A 16,691-nucleotide genomic window follows, 5' to 3' on the forward strand; every position below is an offset into this window, starting at 1 on the left:
CTAATCAAGAGGGCGCTGTTGTGCCTAAATCGTTGTCAGGGACCAAGCAGTAAAGCATAAAGGACACAGCTGTTTTAATTCAAAAAGGGGGTTTTATTGACCCAAAAACATGAAGATATATTTAACAAAGCCAAAACTTAAACAGGAAGACCAATAAAAGAGGTCAACTCAATAGACTAAACTCAAGATAATAATTAACAAAACCTCAAACAAACATAAGATAAACTGACCTGCTGAAATGGGGGAACTTAAACACTGGTTTAGCTAAACCAAATGACACACACGGGGAAAATAAAATGGCTGCCATATAACCAACTAATACAAGTCAATTAAACAAACATGAAACACCCCCCAGGCAATGAAGCATGTGGTGCTATCCAATTAGGCTGTGAGTGGTACTTCAGGTCTCCCAGCCCTTTGCCACACCTTTTGCCAGACATAAACACACCAGCAATGTTTTGGTTCTATAACATTTTTCTATTATTACTTTATTATGAATTGTAGGTGCAAGAGTTTTAGAGTGTGGATAATTAAATAATAGATCAATGTAATAGCAAATTGTGCCTTGTTCTCAGATTCACAGCAAGTGGAGAGTGATAGATGAGATCAGGAGATGGAAGGAGGAAGAGAGGCAAGAATGATTCACAGGCAGAGAAAAGTTTGTTTCTCACAGTTTTGTTCCCTTATGGTTTCAAGCACTGTCACTAATCTTTGCATTTTATTATTATCTCATAACACTTGTTTAATCAGCTACCATCTCTCCTATGGACTTTTTAATGTCTACAGCAGGAGTGGGCGACTCCAGGCCTCGAGGGTCGGTGTCCTGCAGGTTTTAGATGTGTCATTGATCCAACACAGCTGATCAGGGCTGGACTGGGACAAAAAATCAGCCCGGGCATTTTGACTAGTTACCGGCCCACCATGGTATTATAGGAAAAGCCATAAAGCCTTTATAATAAACTTAAACCTACACCATCCTCCCTATTCTGGTATTCTAAACAGTACTTAGCAAAACTATAAAACAACCTAATTTATAATTACATATACCTCACTAATAGGGTTGCCAACTCCCAGCAAAAAAAGAAAAGAAAGGAAAATAGGGAACCACTCCCCCACCCTCTGCCTCAAGATGCTTTACTGACAAAACCGATTTTAATTTAATGCACGTATAAAACAAATGCACAGACATCTATTATTTTTCTCCAGTAATTAAATAGATTTAACATCTTTCTTCAACAGAATTGCAGACTGCACAGATGGTATCTTAACAAAGGAAAGAATACCATAACTTACTAGGGCATATACTAGACTTAATATTTACTGAATACAATAATGGATTTCTATACATTTTACATCAGATAAAAAGTTTGGTTGTAAGATTCAGATAATTATTTATTAAAAGGTAGACATCATGACCAGCAGCTTTACAGCTGTGGCTCCAGCAAACATCAGCTGATACTAGAAATTAATATTAAATAAATTCTAACAACAGCTGATCAAGCTTAAACGTGCTGCTGCTGTTTACCGCGACATCCGCTGGTTTCCTCTTTCTGGCGCAAAGTGGGCGATAAATAAACAAGAGAGAAAAGCCGATCAGCTGATCATTGATCAGTTTCATGATTGAAGTAGAAACAGGAGAGGGAGGGGGAGAGGATGAGAGAAGAAGAGGCAGCTGTGCAGCGTAAACACAGAATAACTCCAGCTTTGTGTCTTTTTCATTCTAGCTGAAGTCCGGGACAAACTGTTCCTTTTCACCTCAATACCAAACGCTTGATATTTTCTCTGAATACGAGACGATTCCGTTTTTTACGGGAGGGTTGGCAACTCTAATAATTAGCCTTATGAACAAAATAAAGTTCAACATCAGTAACATAGCACCACCCAGCTGTATAGAAACTCTGTCATGCTAGCTAGCACGCAGTACGAAAAAGTCAACACAACGAAAATAAACTCCACCTAAACTTGGTTTATATCTGACCCAGATGGACTGCAGGTTATAACTTCTTACCTGAAGTTCAGTTCACCTGACACTCGGACCAGCAGCCGCTTCGGGTCTCTTTTCCTCTTGCCTCCCTTTTCCTTCATCCACCTGCTGCCTTCCACCACTTGCTAATGTTATTGAATCTGTGGAAACTCCGCGATAGCCACCACACGAAGTAACGAATAACAAGCCTATTTAAATCCCAGTAACGAGTAACGCCTTCCTGGTTTTGGCATAATAACTAGTTACCGTGCTCGTTACCACAATAATAACGTAGTTACTGTAACGCGTTACTTAATAACGCATTAGTCCCAACACTGCTCACCACATATCCAAACCAACATCATGACCAGCAGCTTTACAGCTGTGGCTCCAGCAAACATCAGCTGATACTAGAAATTAATATTAAATAAATTCTAACAACAGCTGATCAAGCTTAAACGTGCTGCTGTTGTTTAGTGCGACCTCTTTCTGGTGCAAAGTGGGCCAGCCTGGTTCTGCCGGAGGTTTCTTCCTGTTAAAAGGGAGTTTTCCTTCCCACTGTCGCCAAAGTGCTTGCTCACAGGGGGTCATATGATTGTTGGGTTTTTCTCTGTATCTACTGTACAATATAAAGCACCTCGAGGTGACTGTTGTTGTGATTTGGAGCTATATAAATAAAATTGAATTGAAAATTGAATTGAATTGAAAAATGTTTATAGAGGTCATACTTTTATCAAGGGGTATACATTTGTCATGACTGACTTGAGTAGCTGAGTAAGTTAAAGGGTTGCTAGATCAAGACTAGCAACCCTAAAACGGAGAAACCTTTATTATCTAGCGTGCATCAAGACTTAAAACATGGAGCAGTTGAGTCAGTTTTAATTCTCACATGTTTAAACTGCCTTGCTCACTACTGCTCAGGTTACCTGTTGGGAAGTTTTGAACAAAAAGCCTGTCTTCTAAAAGCTATATGGAAGTTCTGGAAGTTTTTTTTTCAATAATATCAATAATACATGAGTTCAAAATACAGTCGTGGAATGTGGAAGCTGCTCTCTTCTGTTGTTTTTTTGGCTACATTATTACATGCTGTAAATTCAATTCCAAAAAATTGAAAAAGTTCTACATTTTGTTTGTACATTTTTTTTTTTACTGAAGCTCACTTGATAATTGTTAGGTATTTTAGTACCATGGGAGCATTTACTGGATATTGTTTTATAGTGACATTATGCAGGAAAACTCTGTCATTCAATAAGGCCCCTTTGTTTCAGTGTTTTTCTCTTTGACCCAAGAATTGATGTGTGAGAATCACAGGCTGGTACAAGGTTGAAATACCACAGAGATCACTCCCTCAGCTACATTAGTTTCTTAATCTTTTAGACGCCTGTTGAAGGCCAAATGGTTTGTTTCAGATTTCACTAATGAAAGAACTCTTCGTTTTGTGCCTTGAAAATATGTCGCTGAGATAATCACAATTGTAGCTGAACTGATACACTACACAAAGGATGCTTCTTCACCCAAGGGCAGGAAGACGCTCCCTTATCTTGGTCTGTACTGGTTTAAACTGATAAATCTGCTGTCTCATGAATTTTACCCTCTATATAAACTGTTGTACTTGTGAATAAAGTTGAGTCACTTTGGGAAGACAATCTAAAGCAGTCTCTGTTTTCTTGTTCTCCCAAGCTGCTCCCGAGCTGCTCGTACTAACACGCTGAATGGCATGCTTGAATATTACTTGAGAATATATTTGACTGTGTTACAGACTAAGGGACATTCTCTGCTGATAGGTGAAGGTACATTCTCTGCTGATAGACGTCCACGCCTCGGAGGAAGCCGATCCACGGAGTAGGCCCTGGAAACAGTTTCCTTCAATAATTACAACAAAGTGACAACAAAGCCCAAAACTCGTGACAACCAATCCTATATAAGGGTTTCAATCATCAACAATGCATGCAAGTGAAACAGTGTGACAACCAACCCCAGTCAACCCTACTGGCAGTGCAGAGGATGCTCAACCCTTTGACACATTTAAATAGCATTTATGGGGAAAACTCAAGTGATAGGTTTGTAGCTTGAACCTATTCGCTGGAACGTTGAGGACAATATAATTACACAGCAAGCAAGACACGAAGTAGGCAAAGTTCTTCATGTTTCTCGTGCATGGGAGAGAACCGGACAAACGCCGTTCCTTCACTTGACCCCAGTTGCTCTCGTCCGTTCTCCCGTAACACTACTCTTTTATTGAGGTTACATGAATATGCATAGGTTCATGAACATATGACGTCTACATACACACAAAGAGTACCTTGCCTTTGTGTGTGTGTGTGTGTGTGTGTGTGTGTGTGTGTGTGTGTGTGTGTGTGTGTGTGTGTGTGTGTGTGTGTGTGTGTGATCTGTGTGAGGTCAAGATGTGACCCTGTGAAGACTCCCCAAAGCTGGTGCCAGGAGTCTAGCGGGTCCATCTGAACAAAAGGCTCTTATACTTAATGAGATATACGTGTGTTTGCCATATATCAACAAGAGAAGATACGACCTCTCCTAGGAGGTGTGTGATCTTATGCCAGAACACTCTGTAGAGGAGTGAACGCACTCCCCTCTTCATGCTACACAGAGTTGTTACAGACCTCCTAGGATGAGACATTCTTTCAATCTACAAATGATTATACACCTCTAAGCATATATGGTTAAATATTTCTAAGCATAATTGGCAATCAACAATACAAAACCTAACATCAAGTTAACGTGTCTCCTCTGAAGTCTGCAGTCTTTCATGTGAGACTCAGAATGAAAGCAGCTTTACTTCTTGCTCTGTTTGACCAGTTGTTCCACTTCCTTCATGAGGCGCAGGCAGAGCTCATCCTGCCACGGCAGAGCAACACACTGGACCGCCACAGGCAGACCCTCGCCTCCAGTCACTGCCTGAACACAAAAAAAACACACCTGTCACTTAACGCTCAGCAGCTGAACATACCACAGTCTTTTGCCTTCACCTACTGACAAACTGTGGAATTTCAGATACAGATTATGTATAAGTGCAAGGCCAGAAGACCTGCAAAAAGACTAAGATGAGACAATAAATGACAGAACCACAAGGAAATGATACAAAACACTGACAAATTTTGGAGTCACAATAGTCTGATCTGGTTCAGTTCTTGGTTCTGTGTAGGATGGATCAAATTGGGCAATGACCTTTCCGAAAGCACTGGAGGGTTGCCCATTATTGGACATTCTTTATGAGATGAGATGAGATGAGATGAGATGAGATGAGATGAGATAGCCTTTATTTGTCAGTTGCAGTTACCCACAACCGAGATTCAGATTCAGAAGACTTTATTTATCCCCAAGGGGAGATTAAGAGACTGACTTTGCCGACCGTACATACAATAGACAAACATCACATTGGGGAGACAGGTCAGGCTGGGTAGCTGGCCGGTCAGCTACACGAGCAGCGACCCGGGACCGAACAATGGAAAAATGCACAACATCAGGAAAGACAAGGAGAAAAAAGAACTCCCCCAAGACTGAGCTCCAACAGGGGGATCAGTTTGAGAACAGAAAAAAAACACCTCAGCGCATAGTACATGAAAAACTCTTAATACACCATAGAAACACATGACAAGCAACAGGGATGGATAAAAGGTGAGAGACAGCCACTGTAGACAGCGCATCCAGGCCTGCAGCATATGCGCTGGTTCCCTGTGATCCACCGTCTGCATTGGGAGGGGATAAGCATTGAAGGCATTTGGAAGGGGAGCGGGGATGAATGTATATCTGTGTATGTCCAGAGTTCAGCTGAGAGAGTATCCTTTGCCCTGCCAGGCTAAGTAAACAGTCTTCCAGCCAACCCAAGTGGCCTTGCGTAGGATAGGGGAGGAAGAGTCTAAACACCGTCCGTTATCCGGGAGAATTTGTTTTGTTCAGCTCCAGCCTTGAGACCACAGCTGTTGCCGAAATGGTAGCTACATGAAATGATGGTGTTTTTTTACTTTAGTGCGAACAACTTACGTGAATTTCAAAGCCGTTCTAGCAGTCCGACACTGGTCTCTCAATCTCCCGTTGGAGAGCCGTGAGCTCAAAGAGCAAATTCTGAGAACTCAAGACCGCCGTGAGCTGTTATTCAATATATATATATATATATATATATATATATATATATATATATATATATATAAAAATTGGCAAAATGGAGAATGGCTGATTTTGAAAAACAAGAACTATTTAGTACTTTATATTCTTTCTTTTATATTTCCAGAGGTCTAAATTGCAGTAACAAACCCTTTTTAATCTTCACAGAGGTGTAATAGGAACATGACTCTGACGGCCGTGTCTACAACAGCACAATTGAAATAATCTGCTAATATTCATTCATTTATCATATTCATATAAATCAGATACAGAGTAAGACTGTCCACTTCAACCTTACTTTCACATTTAAGTTACTTTGCAGCCCTCCTGTAGGCCCCTCACATGCAGGAGGTGGAATGTAATGTATGAAACTTATGGGCAGTGGTTACAGTCTTGCTGCCTGTATGTTAGAGTTCTCACTGACTGGTTGAGACGGTTGGTACCCTCACTTGACTGATGTAGTTAAACAACTCCTGCATGACTCATTTCAATCTCATCTCTGCTTTTGACAGATGATGTGCTCCTGTTGGCTTTATCAGGTTGTGGTATCCAGCTCTAACTGGAGCGGTGGGTATAAGAATTTGCACTTCCAAGTCTGAGACTGTGGTCTTCAGCCAGAAAAGGACGGAGTGCCTACTTTGAGTCAGGGAGGAGTATGGTCATGAGCTTTGGGTTGTGACCGAAAGTTCAAGATCGCAGATCCAAGCCTTCTCCAAAGGATTACTGGACTCTCCCTTAGAAGTAGTGTGAGGTGTTCAGCCATCCGAGAGAAGCCAGAGTAGATCTGTCACTTCTCTACATTGAAAGGAGCCGGTTGAGGTGGTTCGGGCATCTGATTAGGATGCCTTCTGGACACCTTCAGGGTGAGGTATTCCAAGCATGTGCTACATTGGAGACATGATATCTCTCATCTAGCCATAATAAATTATCTATAGTTTAAGCTTTACATCTGTGTCTCCCAGAAGATTATTTCTGCAGGAAAACCTGCTGTCACAGTAGCTTAAACTACACTATGTGTTCAATTAGTCATCCCTCACTGGCATGTGTTACTTTCCTCTTTCTTTTTCTCTTTTTTGAGTAATGACACCAACTTTGATACACCTCAAACAGGCAGAAACATTTGACCTCACACAATGCAATTAATTTGCATGAGTGTAATGTCTTTGATACGCTGCTTAGAAATGGTGGTTCTCAAAGTGGAGCCAATGAGAACCCAATGAGGTCAGAGAACTGATTTGCAATTGGAATCGCTAAATTCTTATCTATTCCCATCCCTACTTGGTAATCTGTATGTTTTTAATCACATCTTTGTGTAGCATTCCAAATAAACTGACGAGTGACTATGTTTTCAATCAGTCTTATCTCACTGGTACATGTTGCCTACCTCTTTGAAGAGTTTGTCCCACATGTCCTGATAACAGCCCTTATAGTGCTTGAGTTCCTCCTCATCCTTTGCGGTCACTGTGGAAACAGTGACTACACCCGCAGGAAAGTTAAGGAGATTGTAGACAACTGTGTAACTAATAGCAGCTGAAATAACAGAAAATATAAATATATTATTATGTAGAATATTTATTAATATTCAATATAATAATTAATATTGAAATTTATTTGTCCAGGCTGTCAGGCTGCTCTTGCCAAAGTAATGTTAAAAAAAGCAGTTACAATCAAAGAGTCAAAGTTGTGCTGTGATTCAATGCAAAATCACAAAAAATAATCCATTCTCTAACAGGGAGTTTATCAGCAAGTGTTTTGTGGCTGAAATTGGACAAACTGTGATAAACAGAACACTATGTTGTCACTTGTACTGAGTGTATCATACTTGGAATTTTGCTACAGTAAAACAAGTTGTAGGCTGGTCCAATCACAGGGCACAGCAGTACATCGATGTTGCAGCTCCTCCAATGTGCTATTGTCTCTTGAATGTAGTCCTAAAGAAAACACAGGAAATCTCAATTTCATCTTCAGATTTTCATACGTGACCATGCATCATCAGCTGACAGTACCTCAACAGCAGCATGTTGCTTCCACAGCTCAGGAACAGATCTAAAAATGAAGCATATCATTCCTAGAACATGTATAATATGAAAATCTAACAAAGGATGAAGTACAAATAAAACATTTCAAGAATACTTTCTCACCGAACTCCACAAAGAGCCCTCATGTTGGCAGAGACACGAGGAGACTGCAGATAGATAGATAGGTATGCATTATTCTGCTAAATCACTCAATCCGGTGATTTAAATAAACAGACCATCTATTTGACTATTTTTGTATGTGTCTGTCACAGAATTGGAGGGCTTACCTTAGATTTGAGCAGAAATGAATGGATTGTCTTATACCACTTAGGAAGACGGTAACGATGAAACTGTCCCTTCAGACAAGGGTCCTCGGGTCCCCCCTTCCTAAAAAGAAAGGGCTCATTAGCACATAAGAAAAAAGCCTATTTTGAGATACTTAACTAATTAATGGAATAGTTTCAAAACCAGTCAACACCATCGTGTGCTCAAGAAGACAATGGCAGCATCTCTAGGTATTAAAAACCTATTAACTAAACTGTTAAAAGAAAAAACTCACAGTTTGGTTAACAGGCTGGTACCTCCATCTGCTAAAAAACCCTTTACCATTAGTTCAGGGAAAATTTCATCCATCTTCAGTGGATGGTAAGGGACCAACTAGAGAAACAAAAGCCAACATTAAAAAACATGACTTGAAAATGATTGTTATATGTTTTTGTTTTTGTGTGTGTGTGTGTGTGTGTGTGTGTGGTGACGTCTTACTGTGTGTCCTGCTTGCTCTAACAGAGCTTTCACCTCTCTAACGCCTCGGGCCATGCTTGGAGATGGATGCATGTAGCCATCGTTTTCCAAACAACCAATCCTTAGAGGTTTGGTGGTTCTGTATCTCTAAGAGGGAATCACTTTTTGTTTTTAATGCTCACATGAAATGAGACCATTTATGCATATATATGCACAGGCAATTACAACAAAGGATTATCAACAAGTGACATGAATCCCACAGTACAAGACACACCTCCATGTTAAAAGGTAATGGTGGAACAGTGGGGTCCAAAGAAAACATGTGGTCACAAAGAAGTGCCTGCATGCACAGAGCCAGGCTGTCCACATCTCTTGCCATGGGTCCAGGTGAAGATAGCACTAGTTTAACATGAAACAAGAAGCAGTAAACAAAATTCCCTGACTGTTTTTTCCCAGGACTGTCTATCAGTATCCCAATTTTGATTCTGTATATATGTAGTAGGGGTGCAACGATATTCGTATCGATATTGAACCGTTCGATACAGTGCTTTCGGTTCGGTACGCATATGTATTGAACAATACAAAATTTGTAATTTATTTTATCAGCTTTCCTTCTGACGATGCTGTCTGTGTTGAGCGCTCAGTGAATCTGCGTTCGACTACTCCGCCTAGGCTGCACTTTTGAGCGCAGATCCACTGAGCGCTCAACACAGACAGCATTGTCAGAAGGAAGAGCGCAGGGCAAGCTAGCGAGACAGAAGTTAAGCTCTCCTTGCAACATGGCAAATTGAACCTCCCCCACCCTCATTCAGATCTGGCCTTTGGAACTATTTTGGTTTTCATGTGACGTATGACCCTGAAGGTAAGCGAGTCATGGACTAAAGTAAAACAGTATGTTGGATGTGCCATGCAATGCTCAATTACATGGCTGGGAACTAGTGCGTTAGCGCAGTTAGCTCGTTAACGTGTTGGCCGTCTAGCCCCATGCACGGGTGATCAGGGGTAGCTCGTTAACGGAGATTTGCAGTGTTGTGGCGTTAAGGTCATTTCAACGAGATTAACCTGACAGCACTAGTGGGAACACAACGAATATGACTGCACATTTACGCCGACATCATCCTAGTACAAAGACAAGTGGAAGCAGACAAAAACAACAAGCGCGTATGCTACAAACTTTAACCGAGTCATTTAGACAGCCGTTAGCACATGATTCTCCTTATGGGGACCTGATATGTTTAATATGCTGCTGAGAATATAGCCCAGAAGAAGCGGATAGTATAGCTTTTACTTTGGAAAGAGCCATTTCTCTGTAATAAACTCTCTTTTCCAAAGATGAGTGATTCCTCAATCAGATACAGGGCTCGCAATATCGCTAGCCCGACGTCCCGGGGCTAGCGATTTTTCCAGTCGGGCTACCAAAATCTATCTCTGCCCTGCCCGTCGGCCTATCGTAGGAAGGAAAAATATATGTCAATGCTTTTGCATTCTTTCAGAAATGTAGCTGGGTAATTATGTCATTGGCATCGGTGAGCCACTGTCAATATGTGACATTGAAATCGCGTTTGAATTTGCACTTGTTTTTTTGCTTTCACTTTGCAATCACGCAAACTGTGTATAGAGAGCGACAGCACTGATTGGTGAGTGACGATAATTTGTGCACCAATTCCTCTGACATCGTCTTATCAATCGTTAGCTTACTACGCAAACATGACAAGTGAAATCTCCCGCAGCAAGCTTAAACATGTGAGTGGTTGATCGCGCAGAGAATCGCTGAGCGTTATGTGAGTGCCTGTGTAAGAGCAGCAGGATATATATTTCAGTTCTGCTGAGCCAAATAAGACAGGTCGGGGTGAAGAAGTGACAGCCAAAGAAAAGCTTACCACAAAACGGAGAAGTTATGACAAATCAGACTATAAGGCAAAAAGAAAGTGCAGCTTTATGGTTTCATGGACAAAAGAATTTCTGTGGCTGTGATATGATGAGCTAAATAACCAGGGCTGCACATAAGTGGTCCGCAGGTGCGCATTCGCTGTCAAAATAAAAAACACGCACAAGGGTTAGGGTTAGGGTTAAATTTAAAAACTGTACTTTTGAGTTAAAATATATATTTATAATTTTAATAAATGACAAATTAAAAAGGCATGAACATTTTTTTTGTATCGAAAAAATATCGAACCGTGACACCAAAGTATCGAACCGAACCGAACCGTGAATTTTGTGTATCGTTGCACCCCTACTAAGTAGATATGTCACTTACCTGACTTTTGCCCTCTATAAGTTGGACAAACTCCCTGTGAACTAATCATTACACAAAAGGTGAGATAAAAGTTTTTCTCAGCAATGTATAATAATTTTCCAGGAAACTGACTGAATGAGACCCACCTGAGCCGACCCGCTGTTGGTTTGAAACCACAGATTCCACAGAAGGATGCAGGAATACGGATACTGCCACCTAGATCAGTGCCTATACCAAGCAGGGAGCCCCCTCCCCCGATGAGAGCCCCCTCCCCACCAGTTGAACCTCCAGAGGTCTTCTGGGGGTTATGAGGGTTCACAGTCTGCCCGTAAATAGGATTACTGCAGTCACAGCTGAATTTGAACAGACAAGAAGGTGAGAAGTCTTTGCATGTTATGCACATGTGGAATAGCAAACACAACTGACTGAGTTTTAACCACATCAGACATAAAAGGCAGATGGGGTATTGTCATCACCCCTCCAGGTGGGCAGAGTGGATACCCAAGTTTGTGAATGTGATAACTCCAGAATTAAGTGAGGTGACATAGGAATTTCGAATTGGTGTATCTTCTAAAAATCTTGGATGACTTTGAATCTCAATGACTTCGCCCTTAAGGTCATAGGTCAGCTTTTCTAAAAATTACCCGGATTTTCAAATTTATGCCATAGGTGCATCTAGGAGGCTGACGGGCAGAAATGGCAGACACCGGTATTTTTAAATTGGCTCTAGATTTATGTCAATCACCGATAAAAGATTTACCTCAAAAGACCTTGAGGCAAGTTGGTTTTCACAAAGGGAATAGCTCCTTGTTTCTTCAGGACTTGAACAAGCACACTGTCCTTTTCAGCGGGCTGGTCCAGGTTAATGATCACACCACAAGAACAGTCATGATTCTTGTGTTGTGAAAAAAAAGAGAAAGAAAGAAGAAAAAAGATGATAATGGTGCTTCAAAGATGTGAATAATAATGCTTGGGAATGCTATAAGTTAGACATAACATAGAAATTAGTTAGAAATACTGACCAGAAGGCCTGCAATTGATATTTGCATTATTTAACCTTTGTAATACCTTAAATGCAAGATTTTCTTTAATGCTAACTGGAACTCCGTACAAGAGACCATCCTTGTTGGAGCCAACAGTTGTCAGCTGGTCCAAACTCTCCAGCAAAATTTCAGTGCAGCAGTTCAGCTTTTGGTTTACAGCCAGAGTCTGTTGGAAAGGAAACAAGCACAGACAGTTTGAGATTAACTTATCTACCTTGAAGGGACCTTGATCTTTGTAATCACTCTGTAAAATATTGAACTCTTGTTGGAAACATTGAACCTTTTGGTGTATTTGAGCTATTATGAAAGATTTGTGTCATGTTGGATACTGAACCTTTTCCATGTAAGAGTAAAGCACATCCTCGGGGGTAAGTGAGCCTTCCTTTAGCTGCTGTGTCAGCTCAGACAGGGAGAGTGTCAGGATGAAAGCAGAGTCGGTTGTCGGATGCTAGAAGACACAGACCCACACAGAATCATTATGTCATTAAAAAAGCTGCAGCAAACAAATAAAAGCATATGAATGTAGAGATTTTCCACTTCTTTACAAACTCTGTCAAACGTGACAATGACAATTCACAGTGCTTAAATGGTGTCAATGGAAAATTGTATTTAGTAGTCAGTATAATCTTTTAGTGATATAAGTTTGCATATGGTAGAATACTGCATGTAGTTATTTGTATTAGGAAATATTTAACCATGTATGCTTAGAGGCATATAATTAATTGTGTAGTGACAGGATGTGTGATCTCTAACAGGCTGCAGGCTTGGTGTGCACTCCAGGAATGCACCCCCACGTCCTGGGAGCATGAGAGTTCGTACCTTGTTTTATTGTTTTACGGTAGGATTAACGTAGCTATGTCTGTTTTAGTTTAAGTGCTTTAACTGCTGGACTTCCTCACCGTGTTATCTAGGGTGAACCATCTAGGGTGGGGGAGACTACCGTCTTTGCGACCAAGGATGTACCTTTTGTGCTTTCATGTTATATGACCCTTTGATCAGCAACACACACACACACACACACACACACACACACACACACACACACACACACACACACACACTGAGACCGGGGCAGTTTCTCAGCGCGAGTCTCAGTTTGGAGGCTGCCCTTGCTAGCAAGAAGTTCTGTGTGTTTCTCTTCTCTGAGTCTTTACTGAAGAAGTGTTTTAGAACATTTTCCCTAACAAATGGTCTCCACAATTACCAGATTTAAATCTGACAGAGCACCCTTAGGATGTGGTGGAACAGGAGATTTACATCACTGATGTGCAATCAACAAATCAACTGCAACTGGTAATGCTATTGTGTCAATATGGACCAAAATCAAACAAACGACCTAGAATAGCTGCATATTATTGGTGTGCTTTTAACTTTTATTTTAATGCTCATGTTTAAAAGCCCTCCTGCCAGCATGGCAGGTAATGGCCCATTGAAGTTGCCCGTATATGACTTACTTTTGTAACGATTTTGAAATGCTCTAAATAGAAAAAATCCTGTTTCCACAGGATAATTTCACCTTAGATCAACAGTATACAACCTCACGATGTTACCATATCAATTTCAATTACTTTGGAAAGTAAAATCAGACTGACTTGATATTGACATGGTATCACTGTGGGGCTTTATACTGTAAATACAGAGTGAAATTATCCTGTGGAAACAAGAATTTTTCTTTTTAGAGCATTTTGAAATCGTTAGAAGAGTAAGTCAAATATGGGCAATTTCAGATTTCTGTGGTTGGATAGTGTTGATATAAAATGCAACTAGTCTTTGTAAATATGACTTTTGCTTTTAACTCATTCACTGCCAGGGTTTTTGAGCATTTTTACTCATTTTTGAAGAGCCACAGAAAACTGTGTGTTATGATCATATAAACACTGAACCTACCAAAATGAAGAACAGACTCTCTTCTTCCATCCAAAAAAAAAAGCTTGTTTCTACCATTTTCCATTCTTTAGTAATCAGCTGTAGAAGAGAGGTGGGTTCCACCAAAAATTCCTGTTTTGACCACAAAAAGGGAGAAAACGAGCTTTTTGTGAAAAATACATTTCAAGCAGTCTGATGTTCACTGACAAGCTGCCCGAAGTTGTATTCTAGCCCCTCCCATTGAAAAACGTAATTGACATCTATAGACGTCAATGGCAGTCAACGTAAGTTTTTCAATTGACATCTATAGACGTCAATGGCAGTGAATGAGTAAAGAGCATTCTGAAGTCATTGAAAGAGAAGTTCAAAAATGAAAATTCACAGGGCTTTTACTTTGAAATCCAAAAGGAGATGGCTTTAATATTGACATGTTATTTTGAAATCAGGTTTCAACATCTTTTGCCATAATACTTTGAATACACAGGGAATGTAAAACAAAGTGGAGGCTGGCTTGACTGCAATGCTTGAATTGGAGGCTGGCTTGACACCAGTGCCAGGTCTGAACTAAAAGCACATAATTTGTTTTGATTTCTATCTAAAGAAAAAGTTAAACATTTCAGTGTTTAAAGCTCTGAACTCTCACCGACTGTTTGTACCGGAGCACCGCCTGCTCTGCCCGCTGCAAGCTCTCATCTCTCCTGTTTCTGGCTCTCTGTATCTTTTCCTCTGCCTGTCGGAGGCTGTTGATCTTTTTCACCCGCACAACCAGGTATCCCACAATGCAGGCAACACCAGTGAGCAGAGCCGCTGTCCAGTTGTCCATCTTCACTCTCTTAATAAATGGTTCAGTGTTCTGCGTGGTTTTCGTCTTTGTCCTGGGGCTGTAAATCATCGGCGGAGCGGGTAGGGAGGCTTACTGGGCTTAAGCCCGGGTTGTTTCAGAAGCCCAGGGTTTTTTGGAATCTAGTTTATTTCACAGTTAGATGCCTGACTGACAACTGTATAAAAAACGACACAATATTTGAGGCACATAGCGCGCAAATTCCCCCTAAATTTGGTATGATCCGAGCTCAGCCGACTGAGCACAGCACTTACGCACGTGAGCGAGGGGGGAGAAGCTGCTGCCTGCGAGTTTTCTGTAGAAGTGCAGACAGAGGAGAGCTTAAGTTTGACCAGGTACCAAAGCAAATCATTCCTACTGTACAAATAATGTAAATATGACGGTGTATCACAAAAGATTGATATCAAACTGATCACTTGACCCATATTACGTTACTTGCTCTTCGAGTGAATCAACAAATGGCGAAATGAAAAGCCGAACAACAACAATGCTGTTTTTTTCAGTCTTAGCTTACATGTATGTTTATTTCATATTTTCAGTTGTTACCCTCCACGGCTAAATAAAGCACTCTAAATCGGTTTCAGTTATGTACTGATGACCACAACAATGGACATAAGGGGCTTCTTTCAAAGAAATAACTCAGGTAGATGTTATTTTATATATTATGCTTTGTATGTTGTTCAGTATATTTCTATGCAAAACAAGAGGAATTTCAATACACAGCAGTATATTCACTGTTTAAACCAGATATTTACACTTTAGGGGGAAAAAAAACATAAAACATTTTTTTTACTGTTGAACATCAATTTAGTAATTTTTTTTGTTTTAGATAAATAAATATTGAAATATTTTTTGAATTAGTTAAATGTCAGAGTAAAGAGAGAGAGAGAGAGATGTCTATTTTTTAGCACTTTCATCAACCTTCCTTTCATATCAAACATCCTTGAAAGAGTAGTTGTCAAACAGCTAACAGATCATCTGCAGAGGAATGGTTTATTTGAAGAGTTTCAGTCAGGTTTCAGAGCTCATCACAGCACAGAAACAGCTTTAGTGAAGGTTACAAATGATCTTCTTATGGCCTCTGACAGTGGACTCATCTCTGTGCTTGTCCTGCTAGACCTCAGTGCAGCGTTTGATACTGTCGACCATAATATCCTATTAGAGCGATTAGAACATGCTGTAGGTATTACAGGTACTGCACTGCAGTGGTTTGTATCATATCTATCTAATAGACTCCAGTTTGTGCATGTAAATGGAGAGTCCTCGTCACACACTGAGGTTAATTATGGAGTTCCACAGGGTTCAGTGCTAGGACCAATTCTGTTTACATTATACATGCTTCCCTTAGGCAGCATCATTAGAAGACATAGCATACATTTACACTGCTATGCAGATGACACCCAGCTCTATCTGTCCATGAAGCCAGATGACACACACCAATTAGTTAAACTGCAGGAATGTCTTAAAGACATAAAGACCTGGATGGCCGCTAACTTTCTGCTTCTTAATTCAGATCAAACTCAGGTTATTGTACTCGGCCATGAAAATCTTAGAAATATGGTATCTAAGCAGATTCTTACTCTGGATGGCATTACCTTGGCCTCCAGTAACACTGTGAGGAACCTTGGAGTCATTTTTGACCAGGATATGTCCTTCAATGCACATATTAAACAAATATGTAAGACTGCTTTCTTCCATTTGCACAACATCTCTAAAGTTAGAAATATCCTGTCTCAGAGTGACGCTGAAAAACTAGTTCATGCATTTATTACTTCCAGGCTGGACGACTGTAATTCATTATTATCAGGATGTCCAAAAAACTCACTGAAAAGCCTTCAGCTAATCCAAAATGCTGCAGCAA

The 16,691-nt window shown here is 40.5% G+C and overlaps 1 protein-coding gene across 2 annotated transcripts; it reads right to left on the minus strand.

The window, feature by feature from the left end:
- Positions 1–4,641: 4,641 nt before the first annotated feature.
- On the minus strand, positions 4,642–15,121 carry LOC113016804 (vitamin D3 hydroxylase-associated protein-like). 2 transcript variants are annotated; one of them, XM_026159943.1, is made up of 15 exons: positions 14,633–15,121; positions 12,458–12,571; positions 12,149–12,289; positions 11,841–11,974; positions 11,227–11,433; positions 11,102–11,142; positions 9,119–9,243; positions 8,866–8,991; positions 8,663–8,760; positions 8,391–8,490; positions 8,227–8,270; positions 8,092–8,131; positions 7,908–8,016; positions 7,470–7,615; positions 4,642–4,879 (listed from the first exon to the last, which is right to left on the minus strand). In XM_026159943.1, the coding sequence occupies exons 1-15, from the start codon at positions 14,879–14,881 to the stop codon at positions 4,757–4,759; spliced, it is 1,797 nt and encodes a 598-aa protein (XP_026015728.1). In that variant the 5' UTR covers positions 14,882–15,121; the 3' UTR covers positions 4,642–4,756. The 2 variants fall into 2 exon arrangements, with proteins under 2 accessions (XP_026015728.1, XP_026015727.1); XM_026159942.1 differs by having other exon boundaries at positions 11,102–11,433.
- Positions 15,122–16,691: the final 1,570 nt, after the last annotated feature.

This window comes from Astatotilapia calliptera, chromosome 23 (genome assembly GCF_900246225.1).
Source record: "Astatotilapia calliptera chromosome 23, fAstCal1.2, whole genome shotgun sequence".
NCBI classification, from domain to species: domain Eukaryota; kingdom Metazoa; phylum Chordata; class Actinopteri; order Cichliformes; family Cichlidae; genus Astatotilapia; species Astatotilapia calliptera.